The sequence below is a fragment of the Perognathus longimembris genome, chromosome 28 (genome assembly GCF_023159225.1).
Source record: "Perognathus longimembris pacificus isolate PPM17 chromosome 28, ASM2315922v1, whole genome shotgun sequence".
In the NCBI taxonomy this organism is placed as follows: Eukaryota; Metazoa; Chordata; class Mammalia; order Rodentia; family Heteromyidae; genus Perognathus; species Perognathus longimembris.
In genome coordinates this window covers 21,529,706-21,550,149 of record NC_063188.1, presented here as the reverse complement: position 1 = coordinate 21,550,149, position 20,444 = coordinate 21,529,706, and the positions used below count along the sequence as shown (strand labels likewise).

At 35.3% G+C, this 20,444-nt stretch overlaps 1 protein-coding gene across 9 annotated transcripts in view; it reads left to right on the top strand.

The window, feature by feature from the left end:
* Positions 1-20,444, top strand: part of Stag2 (stromal antigen 2) — a 133,944-nt gene that overhangs the window by 97,006 nt on the left and 16,494 nt on the right. For all 9 annotated transcript variants that reach the window (XM_048336812.1, XM_048336814.1, XM_048336811.1 and 6 more), the window contains exons 20-28: positions 1,220-1,290; positions 1,593-1,680; positions 1,777-1,857; positions 4,828-4,920; positions 5,505-5,679; positions 10,340-10,479; positions 11,994-12,095; positions 16,457-16,605; positions 18,844-18,972. In XM_048336812.1, coding sequence (XP_048192769.1) covers positions 1,220-1,290; positions 1,593-1,680; positions 1,777-1,857; positions 4,828-4,920; positions 5,505-5,679; positions 10,340-10,479; positions 11,994-12,095; positions 16,457-16,605; positions 18,844-18,972 — 1,028 coding nt within the window. The remainder of the gene's footprint in view (positions 1-1,219; positions 1,291-1,592; positions 1,681-1,776; positions 1,858-4,827; positions 4,921-5,504; positions 5,680-10,339; positions 10,480-11,993; positions 12,096-16,456; positions 16,606-18,843; positions 18,973-20,444) is intronic.

Sequence of the window (20,444 nt, the reverse complement as noted above, 5' to 3'; positions counted from 1 at the left end):
GCTTATAGCTTTTTCTCATACAACTTGCTGTTACTCATGATATAAAAACTATATAGAAAAAAATCATATAGGTTTTGAAACTTTTGATTTTCTTGTTTTATCAAGTTATTTAACATTGTTTTGCTATGTAACATTCTAGACTTGTTAGCTTTTACTAATTGAATGATTGTGCAGATACATTGATGTACAACTTCCACATTCTAGGTAAATTTTAATGATTCCATTGTTGGCTGAATATGATTGTGATTAGGACAAGTTAATTTAATATGAAGCCATGGCTTGTTAATTAGGTTTAATTAATTTGAAGGAAAATTAATCGTTAAAAATCAAGTATGCTTTTTGAGAGACCTGGAATTCAATATAGTAGATTTAGTAGTATTTCTTATGTTTAATGTAGTATGAATCATTGGTTTTCTTTATACTTAAATTACCCTATACTGAAAAGTATTTGTGAGCAATTACTGATGTCCAGCATACAGACTAACAGTTGTAGACATTATTCAGAGGCTTTCACCCTATTTATTTGTTATGAGTTTACCTAAGTTTTACCCAAGTTTGTTTTCTATGATTAGTTTACTTAAGTCCTTTATATGCTGTCTTTTTGTGTGCGTGTGTGTGCCAGTCTGGGGCTTGGACTCAGGGTCTGAATACTGTCCCTGGCTTCTTTTTTCTTTTTTTGCTCAAGGCTAGCTCTCTGCCACTTGAGCCACAGCGCCACTTCTGGCCATTTTCTGTATATATGGAGCTGGAGAATTGAGCCCAGGGCCTCATGTATGCGAGTCAAGCACTTGCCACTAGGCCATATCCTCAGCCCCGTATATGCTGCTGTCTTTTATGATGGTTTTCATATAATTTTTTCCTTTATTGTCATAGTGCATTTATTGCTGTGTAAATGTAGATATCTGCATAGTTTGTGAAAACATTCTCTACTAGAAAAAGGGAGGAGTGGTGGCTTGGCTCAGGTGGTAGAGCACTCAGCTGATAATGACTGGAAAGCAAGTTCTAGTTGGAGTTCTTTCTTGAATCAAAGAGAAGAATGTTACTTCATTTTTCTCTTGGGGGCATATTGTCCCTCTGAAAGTTAGGCTAGATCTAGGTATTGTATGGTGAAGATTATTTGTGCTTGTTTTTATTATTTATTTCTCAAGTTAATATTACCATTCTACTACTATAGGATTTTTTACTTTGGTGGTTCTCAACGTATACTTGATATTCATAGGGTGAAGAACCTGATGAAGATGATGCATATCAAGTGTTGTCTACATTGAAGAGGATCACTGCTTTTCACAAGTAAGTTGAACCTCTTAGGTTCTGTTTTCTTAAAACTAGCAATCACCTTGTGTATTTTGCAGTTTATAATGTTCTCAAATTCTTTGCTAAGTTTTTTTTTTTTTAGATTTTCAGAAGAAAGTACTTGTATAGAGTCATTTTGAACTGGAGAATGACTGAAAATTGTAGTAATCTTTAAAAAAGACACTTTCTTTTAGTGGCAGGTTAAGATGCTCACTGTATTTACTTTGGTAACATTCTGTTAAAACTGAGGTCCAAAATAATTATGATGATTATTATTTAATATACCTTTTTTTTTGCAGTGCTCATGATCTTTCAAAATGGGATTTGTTTCCTTGTAATTACAAACTCTTGAAAACCGGAATTGAAAATGGAGATATGCCTGAGCAGGTTTTTGTTTATTTATATGTTTCATACATAGCTTTGAGACTAAAGACTTGTGACTTAAGATTTACCTGTATTCTCTTGGTTTTTTTTTTATTACAGATTGTTATTCATGCACTGCAGTGTACTCACTATGTAATCCTTTGGCAGCTTGCGAAGATAACTGAAAGCAGCTCTACAAAGGTGTGTGGTAGTTCAGTTTTTATTACATTAGATATCATTCATGGATATCAGCAAATTTGCATGCTTTTAATGAAACCATTCTTCAATGAAGTCTTGTTTCTATTCTAATATGTATGCACATGTATGTAAAAAAAGTTTCTCGTTTGATGTATTTTCTGTAAAAGAGCACTAATGGCATTTTCTTTTGATTAAATATTATATTTTAATTTAAGTTTAAAAATATGCTTTCTAGGCTGGGAATGTGGCATAGTGCTAGAGTGTTTGCCTAGGATACTCGAAGCCCTGGATTCAGTTCGTCAGTAGCATGTAAACAGGAAAAGCTGGAAGTGGCCCTGTGGCTCAAGTGGTAGAGTGCTAGCGTTGAAGAAAAGAAGCTCAGGGATTGTGCCCAGGCCCCGAGTTTAAGCCCCAGGACTGGCAAAAAAATGTGTTTTCCTTAAAGTTGTTTACATGCAAAACTGAGAATTGGCCACTACAAATAGAAAAATAGAATTTTGAAAATAAAATGAAGAATTTTTCAAATAAGTAGATAGATCTGTTTATCTATGGATGTTTTCTCTTAAATTATCATATACCCTGATTTTGTTGTTGTTGTTGTTGTTCTAGTCCTGGGACTTGAACTCAGGGCTTGGATGTTGTCCCTGAGCTTTTGGCTCAAGACTAGCACTCTACCACTTAAGCCACAACTCCATTTCTGGCTTTTTGATACTTACTTGGAGATTGGAGTCTCATGGATTTTCTTGCCTGAGCTGGATGGATTCTAAGATCTATCTAAGTCTTCTGAACAGCCAGTACCTGGCTTCCTAATTATGTTTTGTGATTACTTTATTTATGTCTTTTGTGATTTGACTAGGACATAGAACTTTTAAAACTTTACACATAATGATAATCTTTAATATATTTAGCCATTGACCTAAACCAGGACTTGCCCTTCTGTTTGTAAATTGGAAGCCTAAACATTGTACTTAAAGTAGCAGTATTGCCTTAAATATTATTTGGCTTATTTTTGTATATCATTTATTAGATTTACTGTTCATAGCTATTTTCTTCAAGAAAGAATATATAATGTATTCGTATTGCATAAATTTACTGAATAATATTAAAAGCTTAGAATTTCTCTATTTTTAACCTGTTTCATATCCCCAGTTAGATTTTTTTCTCTTGAGAAGCAGTCTAGTATTGTTAAAATACTGTACTTTTGGGACTGGTAGTGTGACTCAAATGGTAAAGTATCTGCGTAACATGCATGAGGCCCTGTGTTGAAGCCCCCCAAAAGTGTACTTTTATCAAATACGTAGGAAAAGATTGGTTACGTTGGTTTGCTCGTTATGTTGCTCAGATTGTCTGACATGAAATGTCTATGTAGCTCAGGTTGACCTGGAATTTACTGTCCTATCTTAACTTGCTAAATGCTAGGATTATAATAGTGTGCCATCAAACACAACTTTCATATTAAAAAAAAATTTTGGCGGAGTAACAGGGTTCTCACCTTTTAGCTAGGCTGGCTGCTTCCCTAGTGCTTGAATTACAGGTGTGTCCACCACACCTAGATGTTTACTTAGTTGGTTTATAGTAGGAACAGTGTATAAGTACTTACCTATGTCAGAAGTTAATTAAGATAGGAAAAGGGGCCTGGTGCTGGTGGTTCATGCCTGTAATCCTAGCTCCTTGGGAGGCTGAGACTTGAGGACCAGAGTTCAAAGCCAGCCCAGGCAGGAACTTCTATGAGACTCTTTATTTCTAGTTAAATTACCAGAAAACTGGAAGTGGAGTTGTAGCTCAATTTGGTAGAGTGGTAGCCATGAACAAAAGAGCTCAGGGATATCACCCAGGCGCTGAATTCAAGCTCCACGACCAGCCCCCCACCCCCTTTTAAAAAATAAGAGATGAGAAAAAGTTAGTACTTTGAGAAGAGGAATGAGTTGAACTTTTTTTTTTTTAATGTGGTCACCTTGATTGAGCTTTCAAAAAAATGGGGTCTCCATGTTAGTCCTATATTTATTTGTTTGTTTATCTATTTAGTTAGTGCTATTCCTTAAACTCAGTACTTGGGCCCTGTCTCTGAGCTTTTGTGTTCAAGGCTAGCACTCTATTACTTGAACCACAACTCTACTTCTAGCTTTTTGGTGGCTAATTGGAGATTGCCTAAGCTGGCTTTGAACCTCAATCCTCACATCTCACCCTCCTGTTTAGTTAGGATTACTGTTGTAAACCATCAGTGTTCTCACAGGCCTACTTTATTTAACTTATAGTATATAACAATCATCCTAACATTCATTTGGCATGTAGTATGAAAAGTTGGGCCAAAATTTATAGCTTAGTAAGTTAATGTGAATGAGCTTTACTGATATTTTGTATTTAACAAATGGGTAGATTCTTAGAAAATAAAATTCATTGTTTTAATGTATACTTAAAAGTCATTTTAAAGATTCCATTACTACTACAAAACTTGATTTTTTTTTTTTTACTTCTCTAATATTCGAGAATTAGAATTTTTTTCAAATAAGAAATTAGGTGTGGGGGGAGGGGGGTATGAGGGACAAGGTAACAAACAGTACAAGAAATGTATCCAATGCCTAACGTATGAAACTGTAACCTCTCTGCACATCAGTTTTGTAATAAAAAAATTTAAAAAAAAGAAATTAGGTGTTATTTTTTAAATAGTAAAATGGACATATAACATACAATTTACTCTTTATGGCAATCTAGAGTTATATGTTTCCCTATTTTAAAGGACAAGATCACTTTGAATATAATTATTTAATACCTGGTATTCATAAGGCTACATTTTAATGAGGTTTAAAACAAAAATAAATGTTATGGTTTGTTCCTCCTAATTATAATGGAGACATTTAAATCAAATACACACGTATAATTAATATAATTATGTAGCAATGTATTCTGTTATTTTAAAAGCTGATTTTGTTGTTTGTATAGTATTTTAAATTGTTAATGTAAATTTTTTTCAAGGAGGACTTACTGCGTTTAAAAAAACAGATGAGAGTATTTTGTCAGATATGTCAGCATTACTTGACCAACGTGAATACTACTGTTAAAGAACAGGTTAGTAATTGTTACATGTCTTTTGTAACCAACTCTAGTAAAATTGAAACTACTGTAAAACATTTAAATAATTGCCTGGTATGTGATACATACTTAGTTTTTTCTTAGCCCACATGTGAATGAGAGTACTTTAAAAGTACCACAGACTTTTTATTTGTATTCTAATACTCATGATATATTATTTTCTTCCATAGAACAAAGATACTAAATTTGTAAATTACTTATTATTGGAAAATTAATACTATGAGGCATTTGTGTTCAGTGCAGAATAAAGGACTGGAGTCAGAAAATCTGTGATTAAGCCCTGACTGCACATTCTAGTAATACTGTATAAGGCACTTCACCTTGCTGAAAAGTTCCAAAGAATATTTGTGAAATTACCTTGTATGTAGTAAATCATTATGCACATACGAATAGTTATTATTATAGAAATAAAGCTCTCAACTTTAAAAATTTTGAAAATAGTACATTTTTCTTGTGTTTAAATGTAGGAAGTTAGGTTTCATTTCTGTGTTAATGTGTATTTTTAAAACATACCGTGTTTTATAAGAAATCTTAAAACATGCTTTATTTCATTTTAATAGGCCTTCACTATTTTGTGTGATATGTTGATGATCTTCAGCCATCAGATTATGTCAGGAGGGCGTGACATGCTAGAGCCATTAGTTTATACTCCTGATTCTTCATTGCAGTCTGAGTTGCTCAGCTTTATTTTGGATCATGTCTTCATTGAACAAGATGATGATAGTAATAGTGCAGGTAATTTTATTATTATGTTCTTAAGTTTTTGTGTTCGTTGTAAATCACATTAAGTGAAAATATACAGTATTGTGCTGCAATATATTTTGTTTTGAAAACATGAAAACAGGTATGCATTGTAACACATTGTTCTTTTCTGGTGACATTGCCAGTACAGTGTGATGCTGAATATAGAGGTTTTTTTGTTTGTTTGGTTTTGTTTGTTTAGTTGGTTTTTGTTGTACTAGTCCTGGAGCTTGAACTCAGGGCTTGGGCACTGTTCCTGAGCCTCTCTGTGCTCAAGGGTAGTGCTCTCCCACGTAAGCCACAGTGCTACTTCTAGATTTTACAGAGCAGTTTATTGGAGATGAGAGTGTCATATGGACTTTTTTGCCTGAGCTGGCTTTCAACTGGGATCTTGAGATCTCAGCTTCCTGTGTAGCTAGGATTATAGGCATGAACCGCTGTCACCCAGCTGACTATAGCGTTTTGAGTGATACCTCTGCTGCTCACTGACTTTGGTCCTGTATTTCTAATTTGTAGCTACTTTATAGAACTCTCAGGATTAAGTAAAACGGAGCAAAGGGACTATGCTAGCACTTGCGCATATCATAGGTCTTGATTCACATCCCTCATCCCTGTAGTAAACCAATTTAGAGGCATTTGGCGGAGAATAAAATAATTTAGTTTTTTTTTATATTTGTGTGTACGTTTTTATATCTTCAGGGTGTTAAACAGTTTGATTCTTGAAAGTTAGAAAAAAATGTGTCAATTGCTCTATATAAGTCTAGTGTAATACAGAATATTTACAGGGCAGTAGTCAAAACTAAAATTTTCCTTACATCCTAATTCAACCCACAAATTTCTTACTTTAATATAAGATTTTGGAAAAACAAGCACTTCTTAGTGGCTTCTTACACGTTTGTTTTTCATTTGAAGTTATACATCAAGTAAAAACATCAACATATGTCATTTATATCACTATATAAGTCATATCACATGTCACAGTATAAAGTTTCTAAATCTAATTTTAGACATGACTTGTATCCTGTCTTAGCAATAAAGAACTTTGTTTTCATCATATACTGAAAAGATACCCAAAACAGCAATGAACAACCTGAGTAGCCAAAACAATTGTCAAAATCTGTAATAAAAGCTTACATGCTTTGGTTTTTGCTTTACTCTCAGCTTGTGGTTTACCAATACCTTACTTTTTGCTATTAATTTGACACGCTTATTTGTCAGCAGCGAGAATATTAGATGTGATAGATTAGGTGAATTGAGATGTAATCTCTTTTTCTCAAGAATTAAGTTCAAGTGGAAAAGGTATTTAAAAACTACTTGAAATGCAACTTGATAAATTACAGACATGTACAAAGTAAAGTTATGTAGAAGAATTTGTAACTGGTCTGCATATTTGAACGAATGTAACAACTAGTTCTCTTATTTATGCCTTCCCATACCATAGCTGGGATGATAGGCACATGCCCCTATGCAAGTTTATTGGTTTGAAAGTTGATCTTGATAACATTTGGTTTGGCTTGCCCTCAAATCGCTATCTTCGCAATCTCTACTGAGAAGCTTAGATTAAGGCAGAGGCCAGTCTCTGGCTTACCTATACTTTTTAAAGTAAGTATACCCTAGTCTGGTGGAAATACAGAAATTATAACGTTTATATATGCCCTCTTATCAGTCCTTGTTAAATTTAGCTGCATCAGTTTCAGATATCTAAAAAAAAAATAATCGCCTTATTGTTCCTCTTACCTAAATGTTATTGCCATCCTAAATTTGGTGCTTATCACATTTTTTTTGCCAGTCCTGGGGCTTGAACTCAGGGCCTGGGCATTGTTGCTGAGCTTCTTTTGCTCAAGGCTAGCACTCTACCATTTGAGTCACAGCGCTACTTACAGCTTTTTCTGCATATGGTACTGAAGAATGGAACCCAGGGCTTCATGCATGCTAGGCAAGCACTCTACCATTAAGCCACATTCACAGTCTGCTTATCACATTTTTACATTTTAATATTATTTTTTTGCCAGTCCTGGGCCTTGAACTCAGGGCCTGAGCATAGTCCTTGGTTTCTTTTTGCTCAAGGCTAGCACTCTACCACTTGAGCCTTAGTGCCCCTTCTTGCTTTTTCTATATACATGGTGCTGAGGAATTCGACCCAAGACTTCATGTATATGAGGTGAGCACTCTACCACTAAGCCACATTCCCAGCCCCAATATTTAAAAATTTTAGTTGGATTGAGATTCCACCTCACCCCAGTAAGAATGTCCTTTATCAAGAAAGCTAACAATAATAAATGTTGGAGGGGATGTGGCCAAAAGGGAACCCTACTTCATTGTTGGTGAGAATGTAAACTGGTTCAGCCACTCGGTAAAACAGTAAGGAGATTCCTCAGAAAGCTAAATATAGAACTCCCCCCATGACTCAGCAGCCCCACTTTTGGGCATCTACCCAAAAGACCACAAACAAGAACACACTAAAGCCACCAGCACAACAATGTTCATCACAGCACAATTTGTCATAGCTAAAATATGGAACCAACCCAGATGCCCATCAGTAGATGAATGGATCAGGAAAATGTGGTACATACACACAATGGAATTTTATGCCTCTATCATAAAGAATGACATTGCCCCATTCGTAAGGAAATGGAAGGACTTGGAAAAAAATTATACTAAGTGAAGTGAGCCAGATCCAAAGAAACATGGACTCTATGGGGAATAATTAGCACAGGTTTAGGTTAGTCACAGCAGAGGATCACAAGAGCCTAATAGCTATGCCCTTATGAATGCATAAGATGATGCTAAGTGAAATGAACTCCATGTTATGGAAACAACTGTTATATCACTGTTGTAATTACTTTCAGCATGCCACGTGAAACCGTAGCTTCTATTGTTGATGATCCTCTTGTATTCCCTTCCTGTGGTTGTTGCTGTGCTATCACTGCATCTCATCTGAGTACCCTAGATGCTGTATATACTGGTATTAGAACTAGGAAAGCGAAAGGGAATATCAAAATCGAGAAACAAAGGATAAAAAGACAAATGACTCCAAAAGCAATACTTGCAAAACTGTTTGGTGTAAACCAACTGAACAACTCAAGGGGGAAGAGGGAAAGGGGGAGGGGGAGGGGGAATGAGGGAGGCCGTAACAAACAGTATAAGAAATGTACCCAAGGCCTAACGTATGAAACTGTAACCTTTCTGTACATCACTTTGACAGTAAATAAGAAAAAAAATTTAGTTGGAATCACTTAACTTTTTTGCTAACATATACATAAATGGTATTATGTTGGAATTTTTTTGCTTCTCCCTCTTCCATTTTTGTGTTCTTTCTCCTCCCCCCCCCCCCTTTTTTTTTTTTTTTTTGGAGATAGGGTTTTGTGTAGTTTAGGCTGTCCCTGATCTCCCATCCTCATCACTGTATGTCTTGAGTGCTGGGATCATAGGCATGTGCTACTACATCTCAATTCTCTTTTATCCCATAGAGCCAGTATTTTATTTTATTTTTTTTTGCCAGTCCTGGGGCTTGGACTCAGGGCCTGAGCACTGTCCCTGGCTTCTTTTTTGCTCAAGGCTAGCACTCTGCCACTTGAGCCACAGCGCCACTTCTGGCCATTTTCTGTATATGTGGTGCTGGGGAATCGAACCCAGGGCCTCATGTATATGAGGCAGGCACTCTTGCCACTAGGCCATATCCCCAGCCCAGAGCCAGTATTTTTGTAAGTAATTTAGTTTGTAATATCTGCTCATAGAAAATTTCTTTTACAACACCTTTTCCAAAAAAGGCTTCCGCACAGTTTAGTTTACATTATCAAATAATTATAAACATTTCCACATCAGAAATGTCTGTCCTCTTGAAAATTGTGTTGTCTACATCTCACATCATGAATAAGATCAGAAATATGAAATTATTTTAAGACTATACATTATTTGAAAAAAAATAAAAAGACTATACATTATTTGAATGTAACATTTAATAGCTATTAAAAATAAGTGTAATCTGGGCACCAGTGGTTCATGCCTGTAATCATCACTACCCAGGACGCTGAGACCTGAGGATTGTGGTTCAAAGCCAGCGCAGGCAGGAAAGTCTGTGAGATGCTTATCTCCAATTAACCACCAGAAAACTGAAAGTGACACTGTGGCTCAAGTGGTAGAGCGCTAGCTTTGAGCTGAAGAGCTCAGGAACAGCAGTGCCCAGGCCCAGAGTTCAAGCACCATGACTGATCCTCCCCCCAAAAAATGTGTAAGGAAGATTTGGAGGTGAGGTTAGGAGAGGCAAGGTGAGATCATCCTTGGAAATGGTAAGTAAATACCGCAGGTGGTTTCTAATTCAGGAGAGTGAACCTTAACAAATGTCATTAGCAAATCATCTGTAGGGGAAGCAAAAGAACCTATCAGGTAAACTTAACCTGACTTAGCTAAACAGTATTTCCTCGGACTCAGCCTTATAGTCCTGTCCCACTATGTATTCCAATTCCATGGCCACCAAGGAAGCAAGCAGTCTTTGATTATTATTTAATGTCTGGAAAATGTAGTGTATTTTAATAAATTTTAGTGTCTTTTTCCTTTTCCATATTTTCTAATAAAAAGACAAGGATACAATGTGAATGAAAAATGTTGGAAGTAAAAATGCAAGATAACTTAAGGGTTGTAACTTTTTCTCCAGATGGTCAGCAAGAGGATGAAGCTAGTAAAATTGAAGCCTTGCACAAGAGGAGAAATTTACTTGCAGCATTTTGTAAACTAATTGTATATACTGTGGTGGAGATGAATACTGCTGCGGATATCTTCAAGCAGTATATGAAGGTAAAATTGATACATATAGCAGGATAGTTTTTTAAAGTTTAAAAGATAGAGAAACACTGGATTCTGTGCTTGGTTACTGCTGGGATTTGGAAACACTAAACTGTATAATACAAAATTTGTTTTAAAATTCTTAAAATTTTCTAATAGCTCCGCTCCTCTAATCAGTGGGTATTTTGATGTTTGGGTTATTTGCGATCAGATTATTGGAAACAAGTCTACTTTGGTTACCTGTAATCATCAATACTGGGATTTATGATTAAGTTAACAGGATGAATATCAATCCTCTTTGAGTTGTACTGCAGATGTTACTTTAAAAGTCAGGAGACTTAGGTGGTCAAGTAGACTTTGTTACAATGCAGCTTATTAACTTGAGTTACTCAATAACTTTTGCTCCCTAAGTTTCTTCATCAGTTCCACTTGGATAGGTAAGGTTCCATTCGGTTCTCTGAGTCTTCTGTGATTCACCATAGGTTATTCTTAATTTCAAAAATGTTTGTGAGGGCTGGGAATATGGCCTAGTGGCAAGAGTGCTTGCCTCGTATACATGAGGCCCTGGGTTCAATTCCCCAGCACCACATATATAGAAAATGGCTAGAAGTGGCGCTGTGCCTCAAGTGGTAGAGTGCTAGCCTTGAGCAAAAAGAAGCCAGGGACAGTGCTCAGGCCCTGAGTCCAAGCCCCAGGACTGGCCAAAAAAAAAAAAGTTTGTGAGATACTGTGGAATTTTGAAGTAATAGTAGCAAGGATATTAAATTAGCTAACATTGTGAACAGATTTTTAAGATTTTTTAAAAGTTCTTTCTCAAACAACAAAAATACCCATAAAGAAAACCCAATTAGGAATGTAGCATTTGTTTTCAAAAAAATAAAATATGCCAAAGCAAGTTAATCCTATATTTGGATTATTTGCTACACTAAAAATCCCTATTTAAAATTATTTTGGAACATATATAACTTGGTAATTTTAAAAAGTTATGAAATTATTTAACAAGTTTTAAACCTCACATCAGGTGTTTTGAATCTGGTAGTTTTATATCTATTTAGAAATACCATCTTCATTAGGAAAAAATCTGTGTATAATAAATAATATGAATTTTACACGTAAGTTTTCTTTTGCATGCCGTTTGTAGGCTTCTAGTTCCTATAAACCAAATTAATAAGGTTATAACCTGGACATGTTTCACTCATCTTTAGCAGCAAGTAAGTTATAAAAGTATTTATTGTCTAAGTAGTTCATAAAGAGAACGTTAATGTCTTTAGTATTCTGAAACTATGCATAACTTAATTAGTATCTTATTTCACACCTCCTTTCTTTCTTAGGTGTTTTTGAATTTACTGAACTTAGAATGAACTTAAAATGACCTAATTTTTAGTGATATTCTTTTTGTGCCTTAAAAGAATAATTTTGTCCCAATACACACTTTGTCACGTGTTTATAAGACTAGCCTCAAATTAGTCTTATTGTCAAATAATTTTAAGAGATAAAGCTCTAATTTATGCCTATTTCTTTTCTAGTATTACAATGATTATGGAGATATAATCAAAGAAACAATGAGTAAAACGAGGCAAATTGACAAAATTCAGTGTGCTAAGACCCTTATTCTCAGTTTGCAACAGGTGAGTACCAGCTTTAGTTAGCATAATTAACACTTAATAGTTAAGTAGCAGTTAAAGCTGGACAAAAGGTTCAGTGAATACTTTATAGATGTGAAATACAAAACAATCAACTTGACATGCAAAAATTTGTAGCCATGTCATTTGAGGCAGAAATTCTCTTTTAAGTTTATCCAAGGTGGAACAAGGTGAAGGTCTAAAAGTGTGTAAAAAATTTTACATAGAAGCTCTTTTATACTAGGAAGAAATTAGCAATAATTCAAAAGCCCTTTAATAGAATATTCAATATGTTGTGTATTTCTGAATTGCCTTATTATGCATGTTGTATTCAAAGTTAATGTAGATATATATTTATTTAATGTATAAATCACCATAGGTATGAGAATAAAAGGAAAAGGGATCCATTTATTTATTTATTTAGCCATGTGGCTTGAACTCTGGGCCTGGGCGCTGTCACTGAGCTCTTCAACTCCAGGCTAGTGCTCTGTCACTTGAACCACAGCACCACTTCTGATTTTCTGATGGTTAATTGGAGATAAGAATCTCATGGACTTTCCTGCCCGAGCTAGCTTTGAACCAAGATCCTCAGATCTGAGCCTCCTGAGTAGCCACAAATATACGCATGAGCCACTGGTGCCTGGCTCATTTTATATATTTCTAAAGTTGTTTTAATGAACAATATATGACTTTTATAACCAGAATACAAATCAGTTTTGTTTTGATAATGGAAAGGCAGACTTACCAGATTAAAGGTGTAGAATACTTTGCCTTTAGAGATAAAATTTGCATATAAAACACCTTCAATCCGTTTCAATTCAAGTTGGTGTTTTGGGCAATACTGTAGATTGAACTTGAGATCTCCTGCTTTACAGACAGGTGTCCTACCACTTGAACCATACTTTCAGCATTTTTACCTTTAGATTATATTTTAGGTAGGATCTCATATTTCCTCCTGGGACTGGAGTCAGACTACACTCTTTGCTTATGCCACCCCAATATAGAGTATTATAGCCTACCCCACCACACCTGGCTTTGTTTATTGGGCTTTTTTTTTGCCTGAGTTGAACAGTGATCACTTGATCATGTACCTGGGACTACAAGTATGAGCTGCCTTAACTGGCCTTGATGAGCTTTCTTGCTTCTTAGAAATGTTAGCATGAAAGTTGTTAATTTCATTTGAAAATTTGAAGATTCATTTAGAAGTGATAAAACTTAAGATTTTAAAGATTGCGTTTAAGTACACGCATACATATACACCTAAGCACACATTTGTGGCAAACTACATGACATTTTGGTATATAAGTGTGTACATATGTATTAAATCTACCTAATTGCTGAATGCATTACCTCACAAAATACTTTTTGTGGCAAAAGCATTTAAGATAAAAACATGAATGATGTTCAAGTGTACAATGTGTGCACTTGCACACGTGTGTGTATGTGTGAGTACGTTATGTTCTCTTCTGGGTTAAAACCTAGCATCTTGCTCATGCTAGATGAGTGCTATACTACTGAGCTTCTTCATTCCCTTATTCTTAACTGTGCTCAGCATAATTGTAGAGTGGGTCTTCAGAACTCATCCGTCCTACTTGAAAATTGTATGCTTCAGCCAACAATTCCCCCCCCTCCCTTCCTAGTTCCCTCTTCTTTCCCCTAGCTGGTAGGAACTGTCATTGTACTCTTTGCTTCTATGACTTCAATGTTAGTGAGATTTATATGGTATTTTTCTTTCAGTTCCTGACATATTTCTCTAATGTAATGTAATCTCTTGGTTCATCCATGGTTCTGCAAATTACATAACTTTTTTATTTGAAGGCTAAATATTTTTATGCATATGCTCACTCATAAGCACATATACACGTGCCATTTTTGTGTTTTTCAGTCTCAGGGTTTGAACTCAGAGTTTGGGTGCTTAGCCTTTTGTTAATTTGCTCAGAGCTAGTGCTTTTATCACTTGAGCTACTAGTCCACTTCTGGCTTCTTGGTTGTTGATAGGAGGTAAGAGTCTCATGGGCTTTTCTGCCTGAGCTGACTTCGAACCATGATCCTCAGATCTCAGCTTCCTGAGTAGCTAGGATTACAGGCGTGAGCCACCAGTGCCAGGCTGCCACTTTTTTTTTATTCTTCCAATAATAGACAGATTAATTGTATATCTCAGCTGTTGTGAATATACCTGCAATGAGCACAGGAGTACAGAGAACTCATCAAAATAGATTTTATTTTTATTGGATATTTACCTAGAGTACTTATACATTTTAATAACTTTGTAATATTCTGTTTTATGGATAGACCATAATTAAACCTGAATCTCTTTTTGTTTGACACTGTGAGGTGTTTTTGTTTATTTTTTTGAGCCACTGCTGGTTTTCTGCAACTTTCCTGACCAGCTGGCTTTGATTCTCAGCTCTCACTTTTGGTAGCAGGGTTACATGTGTTAGCGACCAGCACCCAGCTGAGGTTGTTCTCTTTTTTTAAACAATTTTTTTGCAAATTTTTAGCACTAAAACATTTTGTTTGAAGATATTGGGGTTTTAACTCAGAGGCTTACTAGGTAGTTTACTCTACCACTTGAGCCTTATCCTCAGCCTTTTTTCTTTAGTTATTGTTCATGGTCATGCTGAGCTGACCACAGACTACTATCCCATCTATGGGGTCACAGGAAAGTCAAGCCATGCCTAGCTTGTTAATTTCTTTTTTTTTGCCAGTCCTGGGCTTGGACTCTGGGCCTGAGCACTGTCCCTGGCTTCTTTTTTTGCTCAAGGCTAGCACTCTGCCACTTGAGCCACAGCACCACTTCTGGCCATTTTCTGTATATGTGGTGCTGGGGAATTGAACCCAGGGCTTCATGTATAGGAGACAAGCATTCTTGCCACTAGGCCATATTCCCAGCCCGCTTGTTAATTTCTTTGGGGTCCCATGAACCTTTTCTTTTGCTCAGGCTAACCTTAAACCTCAGTTCTCCTGATCTCTACCTCTTGTAACTAAGATCATAGGCATGAGCCATTTTGACTGGCCCGAAACATTGTTTGCATGTAGTATAAGTATTCTACATAAATTCATATGCATATTTGTACACAGTATGTTTATTCTACATTAATACTATCATTATGTCTATTGGATATTGTTGTCTTCTGTAATTAGAATTGCTTCTTCAAGGGACATCAAATTCTACTTGGACTACTTTATAGTGAAGGTTCTTGATGTGAGGATGTAACACTTAACATTTTTGATGCCATGACTTTCATCCTATTAGTGCTAAACAAACAAATATAGTTCAGTGGGTTTTTTTTGTCTTTATTTATATGCTCTGTTAATACCTAATACCAGCAGAACAGCAATCTGACAATAATAACCTAGAGTTTATAACATTGTTAATGATCTTTTTTTTTTTTTTTTTTTTTTTGCCAGTCCTGGGCCTAGGACTCAGGGCCTGAGCACTTCCCCTGGTTTCTTTTTGCTCAAAGCTAGCACTCTGCCACTTGAGCCACAGTGCCACTTCTGGCCATTTTCTATATATGTGGTGCTGAGGAATCGAACCTAGGGCTTCATGTATATGAGGCAAGCACTCTTGCCACTAGGCCATATTCCCAGCCCGCTATTTTATTTATTTGTTTTGAGTTATCTTTATCTTTAATCTGAGGCAAAATCAGCTCAGGCATACTACTTCAGAGAGCAAGGAAAATAAAAGCTGACAGGACTTGTTAGGGTTTCATTAATAAGATTATACAGATTTTTTAAAGATTATATCTTGGGGGAAAAGCTGTAAGTTTTGTAGGCAATAGAATAAGCAACACAAATTATTGAGTATAAAGCAGACATTGTGCTAAAATTTTCATATAATTTAGTGTTGGATCTAATTTTTATAATCAAATATATTGTATAAGTTAATGTTGAGGCAAATGTTTTCAGCAGTCTTTTAAAGGTGTGTAAAGGACTTGCCCAAGATATGTGGCCCACTGGTGATGGTAAGAGCTAAGATGGCCTGATACTCCCAGTTTGAGCTCTTATGTTGGATTGCCTTTCCAGCCCGCTATTTTAAATACATTATGTGCTGACAATTTTGGTCATTTGGACATCGTTGTTTTAAAAGTCCCATTTTTAAAATAATCAACAGTGTGCTTTTTGAATATTTTAAATATAAATTATCTTAGTTGTAAAGATGCTAACCCATAGTCACCAGAAAAACTTTGTTTTAATTTAATTTTATTGTCAAGATGATATAGAGGGGTTAGAGTTCCATATGTAAAGCAGTGAGTACATTTCTTGTTATACTTGTTACCCCTCCCTTGTTTTTCTCCCACCTTCCATCCCCCATCTTGCCCCCCAGAAAAACTTTTAACATACTTTCTCTTTGTTTCCAACAGCTTTTTAATGAAATGATACAAGAAAATGGCTATAATTTTGATAGATCATCTTCAACGTTTAGTGGCATAAAAGAACTTGCTCGACGTTTTGCTTTAACTTTTGGGCTTGATCAACTGAAAACAAGAGAAGCTATTGCCATGCTACACAAGTAATCTCCAGATATTTTATTCAACACTGTAGTATTTAGTCATAAAAGTTATTTGTGTGTGTGTGTCCGTGTCCGTGTCCGTGTCTGTGTCCGTGTCCGTCTAGCCTTTTCATTTAGAATAGCTAGATTAATCAGTAGTCTAAAAATCCATATTATTATTTCTTTTAAGTTTAAGAACCAGTTATGTTAATAAAGACTAAGCGCCTTTATAAGAAACTATTTCAGTTAAAACAGTACAAAAACTTTACGAATCATGGAAAATGAGACTGCATATATTCAACAGGCATTACTAAGTCTATACTCAGTTTTTGTCATATTCTAACGGCTGCATTTAAAGTTTGATTCTTTTCTGTCTAGTTTTTCCTTTTTTCTAGTTCTTCTACTTAAATTATTTTTGTAAAAGTAATAGGAAAGTTTGTTAGGAAACAAATACATTTCTGATAGACTGAAAGTAGGTCATCACCAAAGTGAGAATGACCCTGTTTTTTTATTTTATAATGACTTGTTCTCATGTATTGAGTTACAACCTTCTTTGTTAGCATATTTTGCTCCTTTTCAAATTTGGATATATCTGCCTTTATATTACATATGTAATTTAAAAATCAATTATGCTTTTTACAGCACAGATATGCTTTAGAGCTTTAACATAACCAACATTCGTATACTAAATCTCTTCATTAACTATGGGTTAAAGAATCTTGTTTTGGGGGAGCTCTAAGAGGCTTAATACTCTTGATTGAAATCTGTCTACTTTGTGTCCTCTTACTCATTCCTGTAGCTTACTTAGTTTGAAAAAGTTTATTTAAATTGTCTTCCCTCAGAAAATGTCCTTTTCTTGTTTCTTTTACCCATATCTCCCTGACTTTAATTTTCTTTCTCTTTCATCTTGCTATAAAAGTATCAAATTCACTTTTTCAGATCTTTTTCTTTATTGATGGCAATTTTTGGTAATATTTAAGGACCAGAATCTAGTAATTTTGAGAATTAATATATGATTGTCTTCATGTTATAACCTTCTTTCTTTCCCAGTTATATCTGCATTTTTCCCCAGTTACCTTCTTCTGAACTTTTTCTCTTATGGTTGGCACTCTATTACTTGACCCATACTTCCACTTCTAGCTTTTTACTGGTTATTTGTTGTCAGATTTCAGTCTACTGAGTAGCTATGATTATGGACATGAGCCCAGTTACATTTTTGAAAGAGCATAGTGCTGGCTGTTGTCTTGATTAAATGAGGTATTTACATTTCCACATAAATCTAATTAAGTTGGCCCCTGACTCATTACTATGCTTGGGGCACCCCCACCCCTAAAATCAGAGCCTGGGCTCTGTTCCTGAGCTTCTTATGCTCAAGGCTAGTGCTCTATCCCTGGAACTATAGCTCTACTTCTGATTTTTTTTTTTTTGTTAGTTTAGAGGAGATAAGAGTATCAACAATCTTTCCTGCCTGAGGATGAGTTGGCTTTGAATTGCTATCATCAGATCTTAACCTCCTGAATAGCTATGATTGTAGGTGTGAGCCACAGGCATTGTTTTTAAGTTAGTCCTGTGTATGTTAGTTCTATAAAATATTCAAGATCCTGGATTGATAATGTGTTACAAAACAATGTAATTTGGCCTCTTTTATGTGAGAAAGAATACTGAGTAAAGAATGTCTAGGGGTTGGGAATATGGGCCAGTGGTAAAGTGCTTGCCTCCAATGTGTGAAGCCCTGGGTTCATTCCTCAGCACCACATGTTTAGAAAAAGCCAGAAGTGGCGCTGTGGCTCAAGTGGCAGAGTGCTAGCCTTGAGTAAAAAGAAGCCAGGGACGGTGCTCAGGCCCTGAGTACAAGCCCCAGGACTGTTAAAAAACAAGAATGTCTACTGGGTGTGATGGCATGCACCTATCTACAGTACTTGAGAAGGGTAGAGAATTTTGGCTAGCTTGGGCTTCATAGAAGACTTTGTCAGAAAACAAAATGAAACCAAAATACAGAAATCTAGACATATCAAACCACATTTAACTGAAGGGTAAGTGGTTTGTATATGTTTTGTTTATTTTTTTAAAAAGTTAACTAAAATGTTACCATTTGCTTAGTCTCACATAAACCCTCCTTATTCTCTGATTCCTCAAGTTAAAAGCTTGACAGAAGAAATGTTTTAGGAGTAGAAAGAAATTGCTGAGTGATATTTCCTTTCTAGGTTCTTATATAACAAATTTACTTACATATTTACTTATATTTTTGTTTCTTTGCAGAGATGGCATAGAATTTGCTTTTAAAGAGCCTAATCCACAAGGGGAGAGTCATCCACCTTTAAATTTGGCGTTTCTTGATATTCTCAGTGAATTTTCTTCTAAACTACTCCGCCAAGACAAAAGAACAGTGTATGTATTTGCTAGAAATGTCATATTTAAATTGATTTTGGAATTAAGAGCTTCTATTACACTTGATGATTTTCACCCACATTTGTAGGATTATATTATGTACAGAATAAAATCTTTATACTTAAGCAGCTATGTACTTTTTTCTCTCTGCTGGCACTCTACCACTTGAGTCACATCTCCACTTCCTTCTGCTGTATAATTTTGAGAATTATAGTGACCTTTTATTATATAAGACTCAAATTTGATACTGTATATTTCCCTCCCCGTGAAGTTGTGGCTTTGAGATGTTAAGAATACCTTACGTATTGTAATATGTATTCTTGCCATAGCTCAACTGAGGAGGGAGCATTTAAAAGACCTTAATATTGAGGATCCATCAAGAGCATCCTCGTTACTCTGTTTCTTGACCTCTGGCTTCAGTGCAAAGTGGAAATTATTTTAAAAAATCATTTCACTTTAACTTTCCTGTTTTCAGCTGACCATTTAACAGGGAACTTCTCTGGGTTAGTCTTCTAAAATCATGGCTTAAGGAGAGATAAATCCAAAAGTTAGGTTTGAATTCCCTCTCCTTAGTTTAGTGTTGCAAAAGGGAGGATGAATATAATCTCACCATATAATCTCTTGTGTAAATCCACCAATATTTTGCATTTAAAGACTATATTCATTTTCTATGAAATGCTAAAGAAAACAAAAACCAATCTGTGGTGGTCATAGAAACCACAGTTGGGGTTATATTTAGGATTGGATTTACTGAATGAGAAGAGACACTAGAATATCTTCTTGGGTCTTGGGAATGTTTTACATCTTGTAGAGTGTGTGGGTAATATACATACATTTCATTTTAAAAATGATTTAATTATACTCTTAATTTCTGTCCATTTTATTTTATATGAATTTATTGCAATTAAAAATTGCATTGGCCAGGTACAGCAGTGTAGGTCTGTAGTCACAATTATTTCAGAGGCTTATGGAGGAAGATTGCTTGAGCCCTCAGTTCAGGGCCAATCTAGACAAAATAGCAAGACCAGGGCACTTTACAAAAACAATTCCATATTTGCTATTAGTCAGAAAAATATGAAATAAACAATGAAATAATATTTCTTATGTAATCCATTAGCAAAGATTAAGCCTCATAGTGTGAAGCATGTCATACAGTGGAAGCTTTTATACATTGCTGGTAACAGTGTAAATTAATACACCACTTAGTTGAGCCATTTGACTTTACTGAGTGAAGTTTAGGATGCACCTTACCTCATGATCTAGTGATTTCATTTACGAGTCGATCTGTAAAAACTTGTGAACATGTGCACAAAATTGTCAAATATTGCATTGTTTGAATAGGGAAAATTGCAAAGCAACCTAAATATTCATCTATAAGAAAATGACTCAATAGATAGATTGCTTTTGCAATGTCATATAGCATTCAAATCAAAATTTTAAATTAGGCTCTTCAGTCTTGTGTTTTGATGTTT